The following is a 20,803-nucleotide window of genomic DNA, read 5'->3' as shown; positions in this document are numbered from 1 at the left end:
CTTGTCTATTTCCTGTCTCTATTATTTCCTGTTTAGTTTTAAAGCTGTCTGCTCCCATGCCTCATTGTGTAGTTTGTTTTATGGTGTTTTCCCATTGGTGAACATTGCTTAATTTAAACTCTTATCTGGATGAGCTCTTGCCTCTTGTTTTCCCAGTGATTCAGCCTTTTGGCCTTTTTCCCCTTTCATACATAGTTTTTGGCAGTCCTGAGTAAGACCAAATATAGACACATATATACACACATACAGTATATTTTGTTGTTTGGCAGGATTTTTGCTTCAACCAACTTACTGGGGTTTTTTTTGTTTGTTTTTTTTTAGCAAAATGCGTGCTCACAAGTTTGTCAGGGTTTGTTCCAGATCACAAATTTTCACTAAATGTTCCATAAATGTAACTTGTACCTTAACCTGAGGTTACTTATGTTATTCCACTGACAATTAGAAATCATGTTTTGTTTTTGAATAAGTGGGTGGAGCTTAAAACTGTATTTGAGGCTGACAGAGTTCCTTCTGTAACAACACATGGGAGCAATTGATGTTTCAGAAAACTGGCTGATCAAATGTATCAAACCTAAATTTTACTACTACTTATTTAACAATAAAATACGACGCTTGAGGCAACGTTTCCACGTGGCTCCTGTGAAATCAAGAAGAGGTCAAGTTTTATTATAGCTCACAAAGTTGAAGTGTTCAACAGAGTTTTCAGCATTTCAAATTGGTTAATAATTTCTAAAAAAAAAAAAAAAGCCCACATGGTGACTGACTATTGATTTGTGAGAAAAATATACCTGACCATATTTGGACAGTTTTGGTTGATGCCTGACAGTGACTGATAGTGTGCATGTCTTTGTCTGTCGCCGCCCAATGACAATAGTGAAAGACACATTTATGTTTGTTTGTTTGTTTTCTTCAAAATCATGTAAATGGCACTACAGTATAACAATTTATCTCAGAAGTGAAGACTGATTTAGAAGTGTGCACCAATCCTCGGTATATAGTGTGGCCTTGTGTCACAAACAATTGATATTGCTGCCATTTCTTGAGCCTCTAATAGGCAGTTGCTGTATCAAAGGTGAGCAATCAGCACTGCAAGCAACAGCCATTCCTTTACAAAGAGATGATGCAGAGTGAGGTGCAGTCGTTTTTGTTGTAAATGGTCTCTTCCTCTTTGGAGCAGCATATTTATGTGCTGTTTATTACCCCATAAATTTGAGGGAAATTAACAGCTTCACAATGACTCCATTTAATAGCACCGAATATGCTGTACTATTGATTTTAGTCACCGCATTGGACACATTTGGAAAAAAAAAAAATTCTGAAGCTTTACGATTAGCAGAGGTTATTTGACTTGGACGGTCGAAGTGCCAGACTCGGATAATAGCTCTACCTTTCACCTTCAGCAAATGTCCTCAACCCTTGGCTGGCTGCCTGGCAAAGTCTGCCTTCTGAAATGCGATCAGCTCACAGTTGTCACTCTGACAATCTGGGAGGGGCAAGTGTGGTGTGTGTACGACACATGCACATGTACAAAGGAGGGGGGTCCCCAGCACTCTCTTTTGTTTTCCCCTCTGTAAGCTGAGAGGAAGGAATTCTGCCTTCCAGCTGTCCACAGGGCTGAGGATGAGAGACGAGCATAGGGGGACTCACTGTTTGCCTTTATCCCATCTGTTCGTCAGGTCAGTGTGTGTATGTGTTGGTTTGGAGAGTGGGGTCACACAATAGTACCCTGTTCCCCTCCCCTACTTTCAACCGCTTTGGCCTCGCATGCATATCCACGCCCTTCAAATGCAAAAAGTGTCTGTTGTTCTTTTGGGAGGAACGCTGCACCCCATCCCTCTGTTGGCAAGGACAATGGGATGTAATAGCAGCACACGTGGCTTGCTTCAATGCATTGCAACACCACAAGGGCGGATGGGTGGGGGGTGGGGGATGTTTCTGTCTTTTTAGAGACTTCCTTCTCCTTGGGTGGATGTATTTTGTGTGCGTTTGCATCTCCTAGAAGGACTGATTGGATTACAGTATTTCAAAGAAGACAGTTGTTTGAATTTCTGATCAATTTTTATTCAGGTTACCATGAGTAAAAAGGACATTGTAACATTTCAGGCTCTGATTGGTTAATTTATTACATCGCACAGGAATTATTACATATGTGCCTTGGGACACCTGCAACCTATATTTATGAAATAAATAGCCATTGCTATCAAATATTTTTAGACTCTGTTCTAGGGCGTCAGCAATTGAATATATTTGGCATTCAGACATCTTCGAGAAACTTCAAATTGAATATAAAATATTCGGCTATAAATATAATTATTTGCCCGGTGAAAAACAAAAAGGCCAAGCAATACATTTTCACGATTTTGGTACAAAGTTGTGTTGTTTTATTTGACAGTTGCAGTAGAAAAACTAGTCAAGCTGTTAGGCTATGACTTGCTCCCAGGAACATTTTCAGAATAAAAGCATACTAAAGCATTTTGTATGTCCACATATTGTTTCATAAACTAAGATTTAGTTTGCAGTTGGCCTTTTCTTCACATTTCCTTCATGTTTATCTATGATTTGATTCATTTTAACGCCTCTATTTTCTAAACTTTGTATAAAGTTGCTAACTCCTCCAATATCATCATAATGTTCATCTTGCCGCCGTTTATTATATGAGATGTTTTTAGATCTTGCTCAGTGGTTCAGTTCAGAGTAAACATGAACATGCACACATTTATCTTCCAGTCACTTTACTCCACCTTTGTTCCCCTCTTGCAGTCCAGATGTTGTTGATGTTTTGTCTATCCACCCATGCTCAGCCTAATCATGATGTATCTACTCGAGTTTAGCTAAATATTAGCTGCTATGCGTTATAGGTGTCACCCCCGTTGATGTGCGTAACTGCTTATTCTTTATATATGACTAGTTCTTAGTCAAACCATAAGAAAATAGTTTTATAACTGTGTCACATTGTTCAACAGCAGAGATGAAGCAAAAATAAAAATAGTTGTTTAAGCTTATTGAGATGTTGGTATTTCTTATTCATATACAGTTGCGCTATAAAATGATGTTTTTATTGCCTGATGTTATCTATGTAAACAGATATTGTATTTCTGGGAATATTTAGATATTTTTCACTTTGCTACTGCCCATTTTGCTGCTGTTAAACAGGAGTTTCCCAGTGTGTGACTAATAAAAGTTTAGTCTGTCAATTTCATTTACTCAGGGTTCTTATTTTTCGCATGGCTTTAGATGTCAAAGATGCGTTCTAACTGGGCTGGTAGTCAGTGGGCTAACTATTTATTAGTGAAGTAGGATAAACTGACAAAACCCGAATTAATCAAATAGAACCGTATCCAAAACATGACCGAAATTTCATCAAAAACAACCACAGCTGGAGTGAGGCCATTTAAGGAACGAAAAACATATTTACAAGGCCAAAGAGAGCATCATCATCCCTTTGGTTTTAATCTTAATCCAACCCACACATGAATTCCCCTGATTCACAAAACACACGTTTATGGCCTATTGTTCAATAAAGCGTCTAAACAGCTGGTTGCAGAAGTCATCAGTATCTGATCTGCTTTAGAGCACCCACAGCTTGTAATAGAGGATAATTAGAATTTTAATTTGCCTTGAGGGAAAAACCGTTTTACACCCCCCCCAACTGTTTTCCCCAATCCAACCCCCACTCCAGCTCTGCGTAGGATAGTGCCATTGCTAACAGATGGGGAAGGAAAGATATTCACAGCCAGGCCGGCACTTCAGAATAAGTCAGGGGATTTTAACGCCCCCCTGTATGTCCCCTACGATGCCCTTAGGCGAAGGATATTCGGATTAAGGATCAGCTCGTCCTCATGAATGTTCTTGGTCTGGTGGTTCTTTGTTCCTCATGACATGTTTTTCCAAACCATTTGGCCATAAAACTGACTGGTCATCATTTATGTGAAAGGATGTGTGCACTACTACAGTTACTGTTTGAAAACATTGCTATCATTCATTTTCTTTATTGCTTATCCTGTTGAGGTTCAGAGTTAGGGACTTTAGCTTCACAATAACATCATTTTTGCGGCTTACAAACTTGTAACATGACGGCGTTGTGAGTGGGATTGTCCTGAATGGGTGTGGGTGACCAACACGAAAACTGCCGCAGTTAGAAAAAAGTCGTCCCACATTTTATGTTTTGTATTAAAGATTTTTCCTTGGATGACACCATCTTCATAGGCAATTTGCGAAGACCTGGGACCATTTTTTTTTCACCCTTTGTGATGTCACGCTTCAAGCAAGATGCAAAGAACGAGTAAAATGTAAAGGGATGTAAATAGAAACAAACATCTTACCTGATTCCCCACATAGAAACTTTTAAAACACTGTCATCTTCAGGCAATTAGCACAAATCCATGACCTCTTCTTTTTCTAATTTCTAACGTGACACGAGAGGCTTCAAATGTGGTAAGAGAAGACAAATCCCAATCAGTTAAATTATTATGCAGACATTTTTTTTTAGTTGTCATCATCCTCATCATCATGATCATCATAATCATTGTCATTGTCGTAATCCTCTTTCTAACAGTAACGATGAGAAGAAAACAACTATTAATACAAATCAACACTCCAGAAAAAGAATTTAAAAATCGCAACATACATAAAACGGCCCTCATTTAAACTGCAGCTGCACATACCCTAAATTATCTCTCTATAGTGGTCAGATTGTTTATCATTGTTTATATTTAAAAGTGTTCTAAATTTGTATCTTATGTGCTTCAAAAATAAACATTTTACCCAGCATTAGTGTGGTGTGCAAAAAAGGTGTATAGTTATTTTCAAAAAATACCTAACATAACAGTCAAAGGTGTGATTTTATAAATAACCTTCTATTGTCTTCAACAAAAGTTACACATTCCTCCAGAATTTGGCAAAAATAAAACAAAAGCAACATGCCCTCCTCATTCTCGTCTCAAAAGCTGCAATGAGGATGGTTTACTATTTGCCATTTATACAACCTTTTTTTTTTTTTTTTTTTTTTGCTTGACTACCAGAAAATCAGGAAATATATAATAGATGAGTTTAAAAGAAAAGCTCCTTGTGTGAACGCAGATTTTTGGTTTGTGTTTATTATTTTCAAACATGTGCTGTCCTTCTGAAATTATGGTAATGACCACTACCATTTACTGTATTTATTTGCATCCTTTTTTATTTGAAATCAAATCAACACTCTCCTCCAATACGTTTTCTTGTTCATCAAGATGACATCAGCCTTGTGAGAGAACATTTTGTGTTTAACTGTGACTCATTCCCTTGCTCATTGGAACAAACTGGGGTGGGGTGGACTGGTATTGCTTAGTGTTTTTCCCCTATGCCTTTTACATAAAAGGAAGCGACAGATACTGGAACATACATATTTAAACCGACTTCAAGATGTTGTATCAGCATTTCTTCGACAGTTCAACCGATATTATGCTATGCTTTGTTACTAACTACCCATGAATCTCGCTCTTTTCTTCAAACGACATAATCCCAGCCAGGCCTTGTTGAATGAAGTGATGCAGTTTTCCCTTACAAAAAGTGAAACATTTTCAAACAACGAGAGCAGTCCTGTTGCGATCAATTCAATGCCCCGAGAAAGAAATGACCTTGATGAATAAGAAAATCCGCAAGTATTTTAGTGTTTTTCTGCCGTCTCTTCCTTGTTCCCTCTATCGTAAAACACTCCACGCCCATTTTTTTTCTGTGTGTGTCTCTTTCGCTCTGACTCTCTCTCTCAACTTAGTCTTTGCATGAATTATAGGTTAAACTACAGGTACGAACCAGAAATGATAGAAAGCTAGTTATTTGATTAGGTATCGTAAAAATAAGAAATGAGACGGACGATTTATTGTTCAGTAATATATCAAAGTAATTTCACCTCATCTTCTTGATCTATGTTAGCTTTTATAGATAGATAGGAAGCCCACATCTAGACATTTGCTGATGTTAACGTTTATTTGACTTACTTTTTTTCTGTTGGTTTGAAGGTGGTGTGTTGAAGTTGGTAGGTCTGTGACGTGACGCTAGTGGCTAGTCACTCCGGTCCACTTGCTGGTTTTTGCACCATTACAACAGATGTTTTTGAACATATCGTTTCAGTTTGAATTGTCTTTTGGCCGAAAACCGAAAATACAGCTTTTGCCATTTTATGTCGACGATATTCAGTTGCCGAAAATTCGGTGCAGCTCCTATACATTGTTTATCCGTTTCCACACTTTGACTTTTGTTTCAGACCTAATATTTTCAAAATAGTTATAAAAGGCTACATATTTGTTGTAATTTAAGTTGAAAGTTTGCAAAAATTAGGACAAACCAAGTCCGGTTTTGCTGAATTTGAGCTTATGTGTCCGAGTGGGTGTAGTCATTTAATGAGCACTTTATGCAGGAAATTGCCATCTGCACTGTAACGTTAAAATTCACTTGAAGTGTATTCATTTTTATGAATTCATGTGATGTGGTCTCTTGGGCTAAATTGCCCGGCGCTATAATGACATTTGCTCCCCAGAGCCTCTGTATGAACAGCCCGAGCTTTTCCTGGCATGAGAATGGAGGCTTGGCTGACTGGGCTTCTTAAGGACCACTAGTTTCAAAATGGATTCACATTTTCCTGGCTTCAGGGTTTGTTTCGACTGCACCCGCTAACCTCTGCGAAATGATCTGTGTGCCTGACTTAAAGCCTTGGGGAGTTAGCATTGTCGTCTCTTCTAATGCAGGATGTTCACTCGACAGAAGGTTTATTTATCTACTGGTTAAGAACAAATCTCTTTTCCCTGTGCTATCTTTAGAAACTCTCAACTGAGCCACATTAGCATTTCTTTGTTGTTTTTCATTTTTTTATCAAGCATTATATTTATATACACGGCATTGTTCTCATGACTTTTTAGATTTGTTTGGAAGAAATAGCCCCCTAAAGTCTTTTGTGCCCCCTGCAGATTCACAGCCTGAGGTCATCCATTCATCACCTTTCCTCATCCCGTTAGCACCCTCTCATCTTTACTTGAGCGTATAAGCATTAGCTTCCAGTTACACAGACCGTAGTGGTTAGGGCTTAAATGAGCACCGTTTATGACCTACAAACCTTAACAGGTTTGATAAGCTATCAAGTCATGTTTGGGGCTACAGTAAAACTTGTCTAGGATTGTTGGTATGAACAACACAAGCAATCAGATGAGTTCCACTTGTTTTGGTCCACTTAACCTTCACTAATATAGTACACACAGATACCAAAACGAGCCCCTTGCTGGATTCACTAAATACCGTACACACCACATTTAATGTTTGCTTACAATTTTGCGCTGCCAGTTTAGAGTCCAGTTTTTCTTCACAGATTACAGGAAGCAAGATAAATTGTTCTTGTAAATGTGCTTCTGCGTTGTAAACACATTGGCTAGATAAATGGTTGTTTGCAATGTTTCTTTCTTTAGCAATTTATTTTAAGTCCTCTGATAGTGCTTTAGAGTGTTTTTCTGTTAGGGCTGCACATAATTATTTTGAAAAATCAGTTAATTTCGGCCTACTTTAATGGGTGACAGAAATCTAAGAATATTAACTAATCAAATTGTATAAATGATTACTTGTCGATGAATTGTTGTTCCGCTATTTAACTGATTACAAAACTTGCGCTAACACTGGTGAATTGTACCTATACCAATTTCTTCAGACTATTCAAACAGCTGTTTGTCTAGTCTACTCTCACAGTTAGATCTTCACATTGCAAAGTAATATGCCTGGAACTTGTTATTTAGCCAAACGTCAATGCATAGTAATGAAAGTAAAGCTATCCTGCTCTCTTGTCGTTTACACAGGTTCTTGCATATCAAGTCAGACCTGCTCGACTGAGCAGCTCCAAATGTGTGTGTGCGTGTTTTTGTGCTTGTCTTCACTGGCAGGCACAGTGTGTCAGAGCTGCCATACTCCATAGGAGATATTATCTCACGCTACAGTGGCGCAAATACATTTTAATGCACAATTAATCACGCAAAACTATATATAAAATGGTGCTCCTTGTCGCATGTGTATCCACTCAAGGTACTTGAGGTCACGATATCTCACAGCAGGGCGGTCTGCACCACACCTGCCATTTTGATACAGTGCCTCTCCCTTTGTGGCGTCAAATGCATTCTAGATTCAAAGGAAAAAGTCCCTTGAGCTGTAATTATCTGCTCCACCTGTCAACTCGACCGAGTTTCGTTGTGAAAAGTTGTTTGACCCATCAGAAGCAACCCACTGAGACTACCAGACATTCAGTATAATGAAGGAGTTTGCATTTTCAATTTCATAATGCAATGTAAAGAGGTGCTAAATGCTATCTGCATTTTCAGCTTTTGGTTTTGTTGACTCTAATACAAGTGTTAGGTGGGATTACACTTCACATTTCCAAAGTTGTTTTTCAAAACCCAAGTCACACGGAAATGGAATGCAAAAGCTAATTACGAAAGTGTTCACGCTGTGAGTTCCACTTAACATTCTTTGGACGCTGTCAATGTTTGTCAAACAAACAAAAAATTATTGATGGTTCAGCTGTCTGTGTTCTCCTATCCTTCATGTTATTATCTGTGCCCTAAACAAGCCCTAAGAAACAGGCGCCAATACACCCACACACACTTTTTAAAAGATTGTTTCATCCAAAAGTATGTACAAGCAATGACTCCTCACATTTTGGTTATACTAAGTTTCCACATTATTTCCAGACAGACAGATGCTGGAATATGCTGTGTATTATCCAGCTGTATGAAGGAAATTCAAATTTCCATAAGTTCCGATCACAAAATTGTCACCAAATGTTGTTTAATATAAGCTTTTTAGCTCAGTAGCAGCCATCTAATTCCAATTCCTGTCATGTTTTTGTTTTTGTGTAGGTTGTGCGCAGCCACCTGCCGTGCAGCATGGAGACCTGCTGAACTTGACCGAGGCTAACAGGGACTCTTTTCCCGTGGGCGCTGTTTTGACCTACGGCTGCGAGCCTGGATACACTGAAGATGGACCAACCAGCATCACTTGTGAAAGTTCTGGATCCTGGTCCAGTCGACCCCCACTCTGCATTCGAAGCAACGGTGAGGGCTCAGCACAGCTTGGGTTTCATTGGGGGGAGTCTGGAGGGTTTTAAACTAAGAGTAGTGCATCTGTCACCAACCTCTTTTGAACTATGGACACGTTTCATCTAAAATTGTTTTGAATAGCCATATGTGCCTCCGCCCAAGTGTAATAAAAGCCATAGAGTCATCATGATAACAACTCATGATAAAGCAGAATCAGATGGAGCACTAAACTTGTCGACCTCAATAGATAGTTGCAATTGTAAAAAAGCAATTGTACCTGATAAATTTTGGAAAATTTGCAAATAATTTTAATCCTTTAGATTTGCACAATAATTAATTCACTACCAGCCCAGTCAAAGATTTTGATAGTTTAACAGCACTAATATGTAATATACGATTAATTTATTTGCTGCCTGAACAGTAGGGGTTAAACCAATGATTTGACTAACAACGATGTCTCACTGTAACAAGTGGTAAGTCACCACAATGAACGATCAGCGATGTCTCAACAATGTGGAACTATTTTACAGACAGGGTTGCACATAACGCAGGTACGCATGCGTCACAGAAATCACTAATGGGTAACGTTGCATGCTTCACTTTGCATATTTGCATATCCTAACTTTCACCCATGACAACAACCGAGCCCGAGCTGAGCTACTCTTTTTTTTTTTTTTTTTTTTTTTTTTTTTCTGACAAGTGGCTCCAAGATGTGCCGTGGCTTGATGCACACTTAAATGTGGTACAAGCTTTACCGCTCATGTGTTTAGCTAGCAGACAAAACTGGTATGTTTGATACAGGGTCGTATGAAAAGAGCATGTGAGTGTAGCGCAACTTATGGCAAACAAACAAGCTAATCATGAAGCAATAGCTAATCGCCCTCTTGTTAGGTACCCTGATAGTAATGAGTGCAAAAGTTCTATAACTTATAATTAACTTCGAAGTCATGAAGGTATCCAAATGTTTACTGACATATGGGACCTCTTGCCCTTGAGAACACGTTTTTCTACCCAGACTGCACGCCAATTAGATTTTTATTCCAGTGGGTGATGATTGTGAAAATGAGTGTTGTATGTTGCTTCTCCAGTGTGTCTGCCCCCCACTGAACCGGAGAATGGTGGCTACCGGTGTCACCCGCCTGGTTGCCACCGCCTCACCCATAAGACTGTCATCGAGTATTTCTGCGACGAGGGCTACGCTCTAAAAGCGGATTACAAGTTTCTTACCTGCGAGAACGGCGAGTGGGATACTCCCATGCAGATTAGCTGTCGACTCACCCAAGGTTTGTCAGTGAACTAGCTTTTTATTTCGGGCCGTTAAGAATTAACGGGACATTTTCTTTCTATTTTCTTTCGTCCAACAGACAAGGAGCCAAGCTCTCAACTGGGCATTCCAGCTTTGTCTATTGTGGCATCCACTGCTAGCTCGGTGGCGCTCATCCTGCTTTTAGTTGTGCTGTTTGTGCTCGTGCAACCCAAACTAAAGTCTTTCCATCACAGCAGGTAAGACGTCTAATGTAAAACTTGACAGATAATGTCGATAGTAATATATATGTTAATTTTCAGTCCAAAATTCTAAATAGTTTTGTTTGGTGACCTTGGTGTATTAAAATGTCGGTGTTAAATGTTTCAGAGTTGACTTCAACCCTCAAAACAAATTTTTAATACAGTCTGATTTAGGTCACAATCTTTTTTTCTTTTTTTTTTATACGTAATTTTCATGATCACATTACAAGGTATTATTATTATTATTATTATTATTATTATTATTATTGGTAACGTTTTTACCACAATGGCAGTCAGGATTTTTAATTGCATTATTCTTTTACATTTTTTAACAAGTAAAGTACAAATGTTATTACCTTTTAAAGGAAGAAAGTTATTACATTGACAAGGTGATACAATCCCTATGTGGCAAGTCAACATGGAAACATGTTTCATACTCATAATAAGCACTGCTTAGATATAACATATAATTAGGATAAAGCTATCGGCATACTATGGAAAAAAAAACACTGCTTACGCCTTGAAAAAACATAGTCGGAAAAAAAGACTGCTTACACCTTAAAGAACATTGTCCGACTCCTTGTCTTAATGGACCGGACTGCAAATCCGTTGCCAGTAAAGCTGTCTTCATCCAACAGATTGCTACAATAAAACTGCTAAATAAAGTGTCATCATCATCCGGGGTCACATTGCCCATTCGTTTCGGTACTTATCTTGTTTTATCTTTCAAGAGGTTGTACTGTAACATTTTTTTAATTGACATGTTTCTATGCACTGACTCCATTTAGGCTTAGGGTTCCAATTCCGTCATTGTCGGTTCGCCATTTTTCCAAGCTGAAAATTGTAATCGTAGCTCCGTCAGCCATTTTTCAGTCCATCGCTCACTCCCGTCGCTTACTCCTGTCATCATAATCAAACTTTTACCCTCCAGCAATTTGTGCAGCTTGGCTTTGTACAAAAAAACAAAGGCTAAACTTTAGTCTTATTTCAGTCATCCATTGCTTTTTACTTTAGGCCTGTCCAAAGAATGTGCTGGGCAAGATTGTGTACATTATGCATTTCAGTGCATTTTACTTCATGAGACTATGACTCTGAAATGTAGCGCAAACATTGACATCTCAGTTGACTCCATTGATTGAGGAGAAAGTGTTGCTCTTTGCAATATACTAAGGACACTTACTCTCTTAATGGTAGCTACTGCATATGAATGCTCCAGCACTCAGCCAGTCATTCGTGAGTGCATGTACGTATGTATGCTTGCATCCTATTGAGACCGTGTATAAACTTCCGTGTTCCCAAATTACTCAGTCATTTTAAAAATGTTTTCGTCATCCGGCGGTCCGTCTGCAAAATGTCGGTCCGTCTGTACTGACGGACTACCCACCTCTTTTTCGCAAACGCGTTTGTTGTGAAACACGGCAGAGAGCTTAGCGCCGACTGCTAAATAAAGGGATTGTACGCGTACTGTCAAGTTTAATCGCCTCCACCCACTTCTGTGGTATGCAACACACGTGACTGCACAGTACCTTTCCACCTGACCCTGCTTTTGTGATGATGTGTCTGGCATGCCTTTCTGTCTGTTTCACTCTCTTTGTCTGTCTGCCCACCAGGAGGGAGCAAGGAATCTCTGGTCAGTCCGGTTCCATCATGGTTGAGGGTGTTCAGGTGGTACTTCCTTCTTATGAAGAAGCTGTGTATGGAAGTGCTTCGGGGCCCCCTCCTCCTTCATCACCTCCTCCGGCTCCTCCAGATTCCAGAGTCCCTATCGTTCTGTCTGAGAGTCTCCCTCAGGGAGCCGCAGGAGGCCAAGGCCCCAGCGAAACCCAGAACCACAGAGAATTGGACTGTTTCCCTTCCACCTCTTCCTCGTTCCCTTCCCATCATCGTGCGGAGACGGTGCTCGTCCACCAGGCTCCATCCACATCCTCCTCTTCCTCATCATCGTGGGCTATAGAGCACCCTGGGGGTGCATGCGCAGCCCCTCTACCTCTTCGTAGGGACTCTGAGAGCAGCGACCAGCACAGTTTGCTCTCCGTCACCTCTGCAGATGACTTTTCTGATGGTAAGATGTCACCAATGCATCATGCATATCTCTGTTTCCCTCGCGTGAATTAATTCATACTAAGACAGAAGATAATGACAAACCTATACAGTCTCATTTTTTTTATTATTTATAATTGCTAAAATAACGTGCCCTGTTCACCAGTGATTAAAAAAAAAAACAACTGTGTGTATCCAAACACATAAATGTTCAAACAAAAATACAAACAAGTCTTCTAGCTTTTATCTAACCTGTCATACAAAACACCATAAACAGGCCAATGAAATTAGCTTAATGCTCGGAAGTCATATGAAAATTGTGGATGGGGAAAAGAAAATTATCTTAATGCCAAAGTCACATGAAGCGTCATAGATACCGTTGGCTAAATACAATTAGCTTATGCTAAAGTCATATGCAAAGGGTGATCGACGCCACTCAGAAAATTCATGATGCTCTGGGCCCTCCCTGGGCAACATTGCAAGCTCTTGCAAGAACCATAGAGACACATTTCATCCTGCTCTTCAAGCTTTTATGATTTTAAGGCTCAAAAAAGCTGGGCAAGTCGACTCAGAGGTAGATTTTACCCCAGTGCTAGTGACACTGTGAATAGCAATAAAAAAAGGACACTGAAAATAACGCTCACAATTTTGTTGCAGATCAGCTGTACAATGACAATAGTGGCTTTCTAGTCACTTTTATTCTATTCTAAAAAGAAAAAACAAAAACACATTGACAGGCTAATGAAATTAGCTTAATGCCAGCAGCTCATACAAAACACATACACAAGCTAATGAAAATGACCTTAATGCTAATGTCACATGAAACACCACAGATTGAAATTAACATAAGTGTAATGGTATTTTTCAACCTTAAAACAAATGATACTTTTTACACACACAGAAAGGCTTCATCCACAAAAAAAACAGTAAAAACAAACAATGTTAAACCAAACACGGGCTTGACAATACTTGTTCGGCGGAGGGAACTTTCAGTAACTTGTTACTCGTTCTTCAGGCATGTTGTTTCTGCTCACTGCCAATATTGTCTCCCTGCAGATATTCCCTTGTTGAAGGAAGCATGAAGCTTGCCAGCGTGCTAGCAGCATTCTCCCGTCTTTCTCTGCTGACCAGGACCGAGTGTGTCTCAGCCCCACGTCCCCAAATACCCCTCACAGGCCAGCAGAGACAGGACTAGAACTATGCCCCCGTGCAACCTCTTCTGCCAATCGCTACAGACGCAGAACAAAGCCATCAACCTGTACGTTTCTGCACCACAAGCAGCGATGGAACGCCAGAGGAGCCAACTCGAGACTAGACAAAGCGGCGCCACCTCCTTACAAATCCTTTGTATACCAATTCAGACCTATATACTGAGTCAAGGCTGTATGCTAGGGGCTATGTATTACCACACACTCACCAACTTCCTGGTTGCACTCTATATCTAATAGCTGACAGAAGCTCCATCTGAAAACAATAGAACAATGAATGGATTTAAAAAAAAAAAAAAAAATTAATTGCTCCTGGCCCTATAGGGCTCTGAATTGTTTTCCCGCTGTACTTGAAGAGTTGTGAGTGACAGTTGGTTGTTGTGGCCCTCATTGTGAATGCTGCATGTTGTTTTTAGTGATGGCTGTCACTGCGCCGTGAGCCGCTCTGAATTAAGCATGAAGCCTCTTCTATGTATCGCTCTCTTGCTAGCTGTCTCTGTATCCAAGCAACATCCAGCATATGGATGAAAGGGATCAGTCAGGGTGAGTTGAAGGCTGCGTGGAGACCCGCTTCTAGAACCTGAAAAAGAGCTTTCGTTCCTCATCTTTTGCACGAGCGGGATTGATTGTTGTTTGGGTTCCTAGAAGCGATGCTACGTGCGAGATCCCGGTTTAGCTAGCAGCCGAAGAAGGGCTGTTCAACAAGGTGATTGGTCAACTTAAAATTAGCTCAAACAAAAAAGATCCTTCTATTTATTGTTTGACGCGTGGCTCAGTTTGATTCTGACTTTGTGTGTGTGTTTGTCTGCATCTTCGTGTATGAAGCAGGAGAGGGCATGTCCTCAATAAACAGCCAATTCCAGATCACCCCCTCCTCAGATTAGCGGCAATATTTCGTGTAAACGTAAAGATCGAAACACTCGAGTTGTACAGCGACGAATCCAGGACACACCTTTGTGTATTATTAATATTTAGCTGACTGGCATCTCCTTAGAGAAATGGCTTTGCACCCACCATCACACTGAAGTTGAAAATACCACATCTGTGCATTATTGACATGACTGCAACTGGTTGCAGTGAAATGAAAAATGGAATAATTATGTTTTTTATCCCCTGGCCCCCAGCGCATATTTAAAAATCATACTTTTTGTCATTCTGTCTTGTGTTTTTTTTTGTTTTGTTTTTTTTGCGTGTGTGTGTGGTTGACCTGTCCACCATGAACACAGCATGACTCAAAAAATAATAATAATAATACTCAAACCTGATGTGATTTCTCTGATCTTTAATGGCTTTTCATTATTATTGCTAACAGAATGTTGCCTTAGACCTGTATATTTTTTTTTTCATATATTAAGCATCCACTTTGGTGGTTGCTTTTCACTATTGCAACATCTTCTGTTTTCCCAAGGGCCTTACGCTGTTCTTTATGTTCTATGCATACAATTGTCTATTTTCACTGTATTTTGTTTATCACAAAATGACGGCCATCCTTTTCTGTCCCAACCCTTGCTTTCCAGCTACTGTGATGACGACACTGACGATTTATACGCGCCTCTGTGTTTCATAATGGCTTCTCTTTAGTACCTGGCGAAAATTATTATGGGGTTACAGTTAAAAAACAAAAGCAACTAGAGTTGTGCTTTGAGGCACTGTTGTACAGTGTCTTATCCCTGAAAATAACAGATAACAGTTTACTTTCATTATTGGTTTGAATGTTTTCAGCTTCTGATCTTCCCCTGTACATGGCAGTGGGTGTGAGAATATTAATTTAATATTTGTATAAAGTTTAATTTAATTTTACAGTGTGTATATAACTTTCTAATTAAAGCTTTCTTTTGAATGTGAAATCGTGTCATTTCTTTGCGTTTATGCAAGGCTTTGGTAAGGCAGCTAGCAAGTTGATTAGCTTTCACTTTTACTGTTAAGACATTTTTCATTTACTGTAAAAGACATTTTTAACTGATAACATCAATTTTCTGGAGCACTTTTGGCTTCAGTTAAGGTACAACGTGGACCATTTTATCATCAATTGATCAAGAGAATTACTGAAAGTTTGTCCTTGTTCTGTCACTCCTTAGAATTACTGGACAGTAATGAAGTCCAAAGTCAAACCTGATTTGGGCTCGTGTCTATATAACTTAAATCGTGTCTTCTTCGCGTCGTGTATTGTCTGAGGAGGACACCTAGTGGTGCATTTGTGAACTGACTTCACTGTTCAAGCCACAGCTCATTTCCGGACTTCGGCTTTTTCCGGCCTTTTCCGGAATCTGCAGTGTGTGTCACGTGGACTCTTGAGGCGCACGGGTTCCATTTTGTTTTCTCATATTTGACGTCTCGTCTGTTGCCAGGCAGCCGAACAGACCATCGAACCCTCCCATCAAGGTATTACCCATAAAAACTACGCTTACCTCAAGACTTTGTTGTTTAGGGTTAAAATGGCACGCATTGTTGTTCATAACATACATAATACTGCATATGTTTATTTTTTTTTGTAGATGCTAGCTATAGGATACAATAAGATACGCTAGCTTGTATGCTAAACGACACCTGCACAAATAAGTGTTCTGAAAGCAACTACATCATAATTAATTTTTCATTATGCACGTTTGTTAATAGATAAGACCTCTGCTTTCAAGATGAGTGGAAGTCGTATTTTCATCGGCCGACTAAGCCCCTCGGCCAGGGAGAAGGATGTGGAGAAATTTTTCAAAGGGTATGGGCGTATCCGAGACATCGACCTGAAGAGAGGATTTGGCTTTGTGGTACGTAAAGACACGTTCACACAAAGTATTGACTTCAAATTTCTTTGAGCTGCTAATTGCTTGAAGGGATGTCTGAATTACTCTTCATGTTCTTATTAAACTTATTCTGACCAAAATAATAGTACACATTCAACCAATTTACTTCATAAATGTACACAAAAAACTATACTGGCGATTAAGTATATTCAAGTTTTAAACAGTCAATAGAGATACTGTCCCAATACAACTTATTCACTTATACCATCCTGATAATGCAGCCCATAGTACTTCCCCCGAAACCAATATAAACACAGTATATCAACAGGAATGACTTGATCAAGTGATGCTATTCAAAAAAGACCAATAGCAACAGTGAAAATGAGTCTTTAATTTCGAAGATTTGGCTTTCATAAATTCAACCGCAAACACGAATATGTACTGCACTTGAATACAACACATAAAAATAAAGAAAAACAGTGGGAAATAAAGTCAATATATGAGTGCTAGTATCAGATTTTGAATTTACGCATGCAATCTGATGCTGTTGTTTTTTGTGGCTGCTTACATAAAAAATATAAAATCTTTATTGTCATTTCAAAGCTGGTATACAACAAAATTGGGAAGACTGCCCCGATTGGTGCATATTACGTAAATATGAACAATTAATAGAATAAATACTGGTACTATCAAATAAAAACATGATTTTATTGGTTAACTTCTTTGTAAGTTCTTTTTTTTTAATTCAAAATCGAGCATTTTGTTAGCAATCTTTATATCCATAAGAAAAACAAATATTAGCAAGTTATTCTGGTGAAAGACTTATGGTCATTTACATCCAAAAAGTAAAAAAACCCAACAAAATCTCATTTACAACAGTCAATATCAGAATTCATTGTGCTTTATTTAATGCAGGAGTTTGAAGATCCAAGAGATGCTGAAGATGCTGTGTATGACCTTGATGGCAAAGAACTTTGTAATGAAAGGTGAGCCGTTTCCTTTGTGATGAATATTCACTGCTGTGTACAGTATAATAGAAAACTCATGCCCCTGCTTGAGAAACCACTGCCTTAGATCACATTTTTTATTGTCTTATGTCAGAGTGACAATAGAGCACGCCCGTGTACGCCTGCGCGGCAGCCGAGGAGGAAGAGGAGGAGGTGGCGGCGGGAGTGGAGGCCGCTTCCCTGATCGTTTCGGTCAAGGCGCTCAGAACAATCGGAGGTATCACATCATCAACTTTGTGTGCCCGTAGAAGCCTTTTATTCCAATTTTTATGATATTGCATCATTTCAGTCGAAACCCACCTCCGATGCGAACTGAGAACCGACTGATTGTGGAGAACTTGTCCTCCCGAGTCAGCTGGCAGGTCAGTATTGCCATTAGTTTTTTGTTCAAATCAATATACACAAAAATAACTATGAGAACATCATTAGCTCTCCATAAAATTTGCTGTAAATATTGTACTTTTTCCTAATTTGGTCATTGAGTCATATTTTTATGGTTTATTATGTATTTAGTACAATTACTTTGTAACTGACATGAAACAAAACAACAACAAAAACAAGTAATCTGTACCTTTGTTCCTATTTTAACCAATTCTTCACCCCTTTATTTGCCAGCTTGACAGTTGTGTCATGTGGAAGAGCTCGCTTTTGGTGGAGTTAACCCCTTCTGGGTCCTTCTGTCAGCCAGTCTGTCCTACTCCTACTAGTTGAAGCCTGCTGGCCATGTGAGCGCTGGCTCGGCCCCTTCGCTCGCTCGCAACGCCCTCTGTCCAAGGCAGGGGGCGCCAGGCGGTGGGAGAGGAAAGAGAGTTGACAGAGAGAAAGCAGAGGAGAGAGCGCGAGTTGATGGCCGCGTTGATCGATGGTTCGTTAAATTGAGGGGCTTCGATCGATCAATATCCCCGTTCCCATCCCCGATCTGGTGTTCCCGCACATGGCGAGAGAGAGAGAGAGCGTGTGAATGCCTCCCCCGGTGCCTGTGGATATAATCTGGTTTCGCTCCCAGGTAGTAGTTTCCTCTCTTCCACCCTGTTCACTCTCTTTGCCGAGGCGGGGTGCCAAGGCAGGGGCGGTCCCGGTGCAGATCCCTGAGAAAACAGGGCTCCCTGCGCCAAATTCTGCCCAATTGGTGCCACTGCACTTTTTAATTCATGCAGATGGTTTTCATGTCTCTCTAGTTCTAGTGAGAGGGCGGCCCAAGAAACTCTAAACCGCAACAAATCGGCTGATCCCAAATTCTACAAGCTTGTGTTTTGGTTCTAAATGTGTTCATGTTGAAGGCATGGATGGTTGGTAGGTTTAAGGTTCTTGGGCCCCTCATGTAGCCTCAGTAGTTACAATCTAAAAACTATTTTTCCTTTTCACCAATTCTGTCTGCCCTGAGCTTCTCCTCGCATTAACTAGCATTTGCATGTGTAGGACCTGAAAGATTTCATGAGGCAAGCTGGAGAGGTCACATTTGCAGATGCACATCGTCCTAAACTCAACGAAGGGTGAGTCAGAGTCATCTATCATGTGTTTCTCTGTGACAAAGCGTAATGGTGTTAATTATCTCCAAAATGGCAAACATTTTCTTTCCAGGGTGGTTGAGTTTGCCTCTAACAGCGACCTGAAAAATGCTCTTGAGAAACTGTCTGGAAAAGAAATCAATGGCAGAAAGATAAAACTCATTGAGGCATCTCAGAAGAGGTAAAATTTCACAAGGATGTCCATGATACAATAGTTGTCTTTTTTTAGACTATTGGCTAACTGGCCTACCATTTTTCTAACTCGCCTACCTACCTTCTTTGCGATCAACCGGTCTACATGTCAAAAATGTGAACTTCCTAATGTCTCAGGCCTGCCACACACACAAATGTGCTAAAGCGACTCAACTGCACACATCAGATAATAGCCGTTTGCACATACAATCTTAATGCAGTACAAAACAGCGACTTTTAGTGTTGATTTGAGCCACCACAATACACCAGCCTCTATTTTATTCATTTATTTTTATTTATTTATTTTCACAACAACATAGCATAATTGTCAAGTCTGAATGGGTTTCCCTGGCTGATATACTTTAATAATAATAATAAAATACACAAAGTTTCACTGATATCCTACTAACAGGTCTTTGCCTTGTTAGTAAAGGGGGTTAAAAAAAAAAGAAGCTCAAATTCATCCCAATTATCGGTACGTGTGTATCAGTCTTTAGTGACCAATTTTACCTACTATTTGATATATCTAGCTTTTGACCAACATACTTCCTGCCTACCTAGCCTACTAGTTTCTCAGTTACACTGTTTTTTTGCCTTCTACAGGTCAAGAAGTCGATCCCGATCCAGGAGTTCATCTCGTTCCCACTCCGGTTCACGCTCCCGGTCCCGTGATCGCTCTTCATCAGCCAGTCCCAGGCGCTCCGGCAGTCCCAGGCGCTCCGGCAGCCCGGCCAAAACCCGTGGTCGCTCCTGTAGTGGTTCCCCAACTGGCAACACATCCCCTGCTAACTCCAAGTCAGTGGATCCAAACAAGCGTTCCATATCTGCTACCCCTCCACCTGCTTCTACTCATGAGAAAGTCCCTGGCTCCCGGTCTCAGTCTCGCTCACGCTCCCGTTCTCCTTCCACCGAAAGTCAGCGTTAACGCACCGCATTGTCTCGAAGGAATCAGTAAGTAGTTTGTTAAAGGTCAATTCTATATCGTAGGACAATATCAAGCCTAGGTAGAAAGGTACAATATGTTTTCGTTTTTCCTAGTGACTGTTATTAGGTGTTTTTTTTTTTTTTGTCTTTTTTTTTGGGGGGGGGGGTATAAGCAAGGCCTCATAATTTTAATTTATTTGTTTCTCTTCCTCTTGAGTCACCACACAATGTCTTCCCCAGTGCCATCTCGCACCCTGTTCCACTGCACCCTCTGGTGAGTCACTCTAGTTTTTGGGATGCTTGAATTTTTTTTAGATAGCTGGTTTACCTCCTTGTGACAACCAATTTCTTTTGTTCAGACATTATTCTCCTCATAATCTCACATAAAAGAGTTTTATATTTTCTATGAGTTTTATTTTGAATTTTTTTGGGGGGTGGGGTTTGTATGTGAGTATATACATGTAATTTGACACTGGGACTGATGTTTATGTCTCAACAAAACAGCCTTTTGTATGTAAGGGTTTTGCTTCAATAAATATATGGTACAAATGTATGTAGGACAGACTGTACCTATTAAAGTGAAGTTACACATTCTTCCTTTGTCACTCTGAATTCTATCTTCTACCACAGTAT

General features: G+C 39.9%; 2 protein-coding genes across 4 annotated transcripts in view; both read left to right on the top strand.

Annotated features, from left to right (window-relative positions):
* Positions 1–15,648, top strand: part of susd6 (sushi domain containing 6) — a 28,946-nt gene extending 13,298 nt beyond the window's left edge. The window contains exons 3-7 of the mRNA XM_088403990.1: positions 8,868–9,062; positions 10,136–10,330; positions 10,412–10,550; positions 12,164–12,615; positions 13,650–15,648. Of these exons, the coding sequence (XP_088260116.1) occupies positions 8,868–9,062; positions 10,136–10,330; positions 10,412–10,550; positions 12,164–12,615; positions 13,650–13,675 (1,007 nt within the window). The 3' untranslated portion in view covers positions 13,676–15,648. The remainder of the gene's footprint in view (positions 1–8,867; positions 9,063–10,135; positions 10,331–10,411; positions 10,551–12,163; positions 12,616–13,649) is intronic.
* Positions 15,649–16,079: 431 nt separating this feature from the next.
* srsf5b (serine and arginine rich splicing factor 5b) lies at positions 16,080–20,764 on the top strand. 3 transcript variants are annotated; one of them, XM_088403952.1, is made up of 9 exons: positions 16,080–16,183; positions 16,418–16,563; positions 17,455–17,525; positions 17,641–17,763; positions 17,836–17,908; positions 18,966–19,039; positions 19,128–19,235; positions 19,850–20,197; positions 20,411–20,764. In XM_088403952.1, exons 2-8 carry the CDS (start codon positions 16,438–16,440, stop codon positions 20,169–20,171), a joined length of 897 nt encoding a protein of 298 aa, XP_088260078.1. In that variant the 5' UTR covers positions 16,080–16,183; positions 16,418–16,437; the 3' UTR covers positions 20,172–20,197; positions 20,411–20,764. The 3 variants fall into 3 exon arrangements, with proteins under 3 accessions (XP_088260078.1, XP_088260077.1, XP_088260076.1); XM_088403951.1 differs by having other exon boundaries at positions 20,388–20,764; XM_088403950.1 differs by having other exon boundaries at positions 19,850–20,764.
* Positions 20,765–20,803: the final 39 nt, after the last annotated feature.

Source organism: Hippichthys cyanospilos, chromosome 20 (genome assembly GCF_059441005.1).
Source record: "Hippichthys cyanospilos isolate Australia breed blue-spotted pipefish chromosome 20, RoL_Hcya_1.0, whole genome shotgun sequence".
Lineage (NCBI taxonomy): Eukaryota > Metazoa > Chordata > Actinopteri > Syngnathiformes > Syngnathidae > Hippichthys > Hippichthys cyanospilos.
This window is presented reverse-complemented; position numbering and strand designations above follow the sequence as displayed.

What these genes read in the sequence shown, in the direction of transcription:
- srsf5b (XM_088403952.1), top strand. Translation starts at nt 16,438, where the DNA reads ATGAGTGGAAGTCGTATTTTCATCGGCCGACTAAGCCCCTCGGCCAGG. An exon ending in AAAGAACTTTGTAATGAAAG is followed by an intron (nt 17,526 to 17,640) that starts GTGAGCCGTTTC and finishes GTCTTATGTCAG; the next exon opens with AGTGACAATAGAGCACGCCC. An exon ending in CGTCCTAAACTCAACGAAGG is followed by an intron (nt 19,040 to 19,127) that starts GTGAGTCAGAGT and finishes TTTTCTTTCCAG; the next exon opens with GGTGGTTGAGTTTGCCTCTA.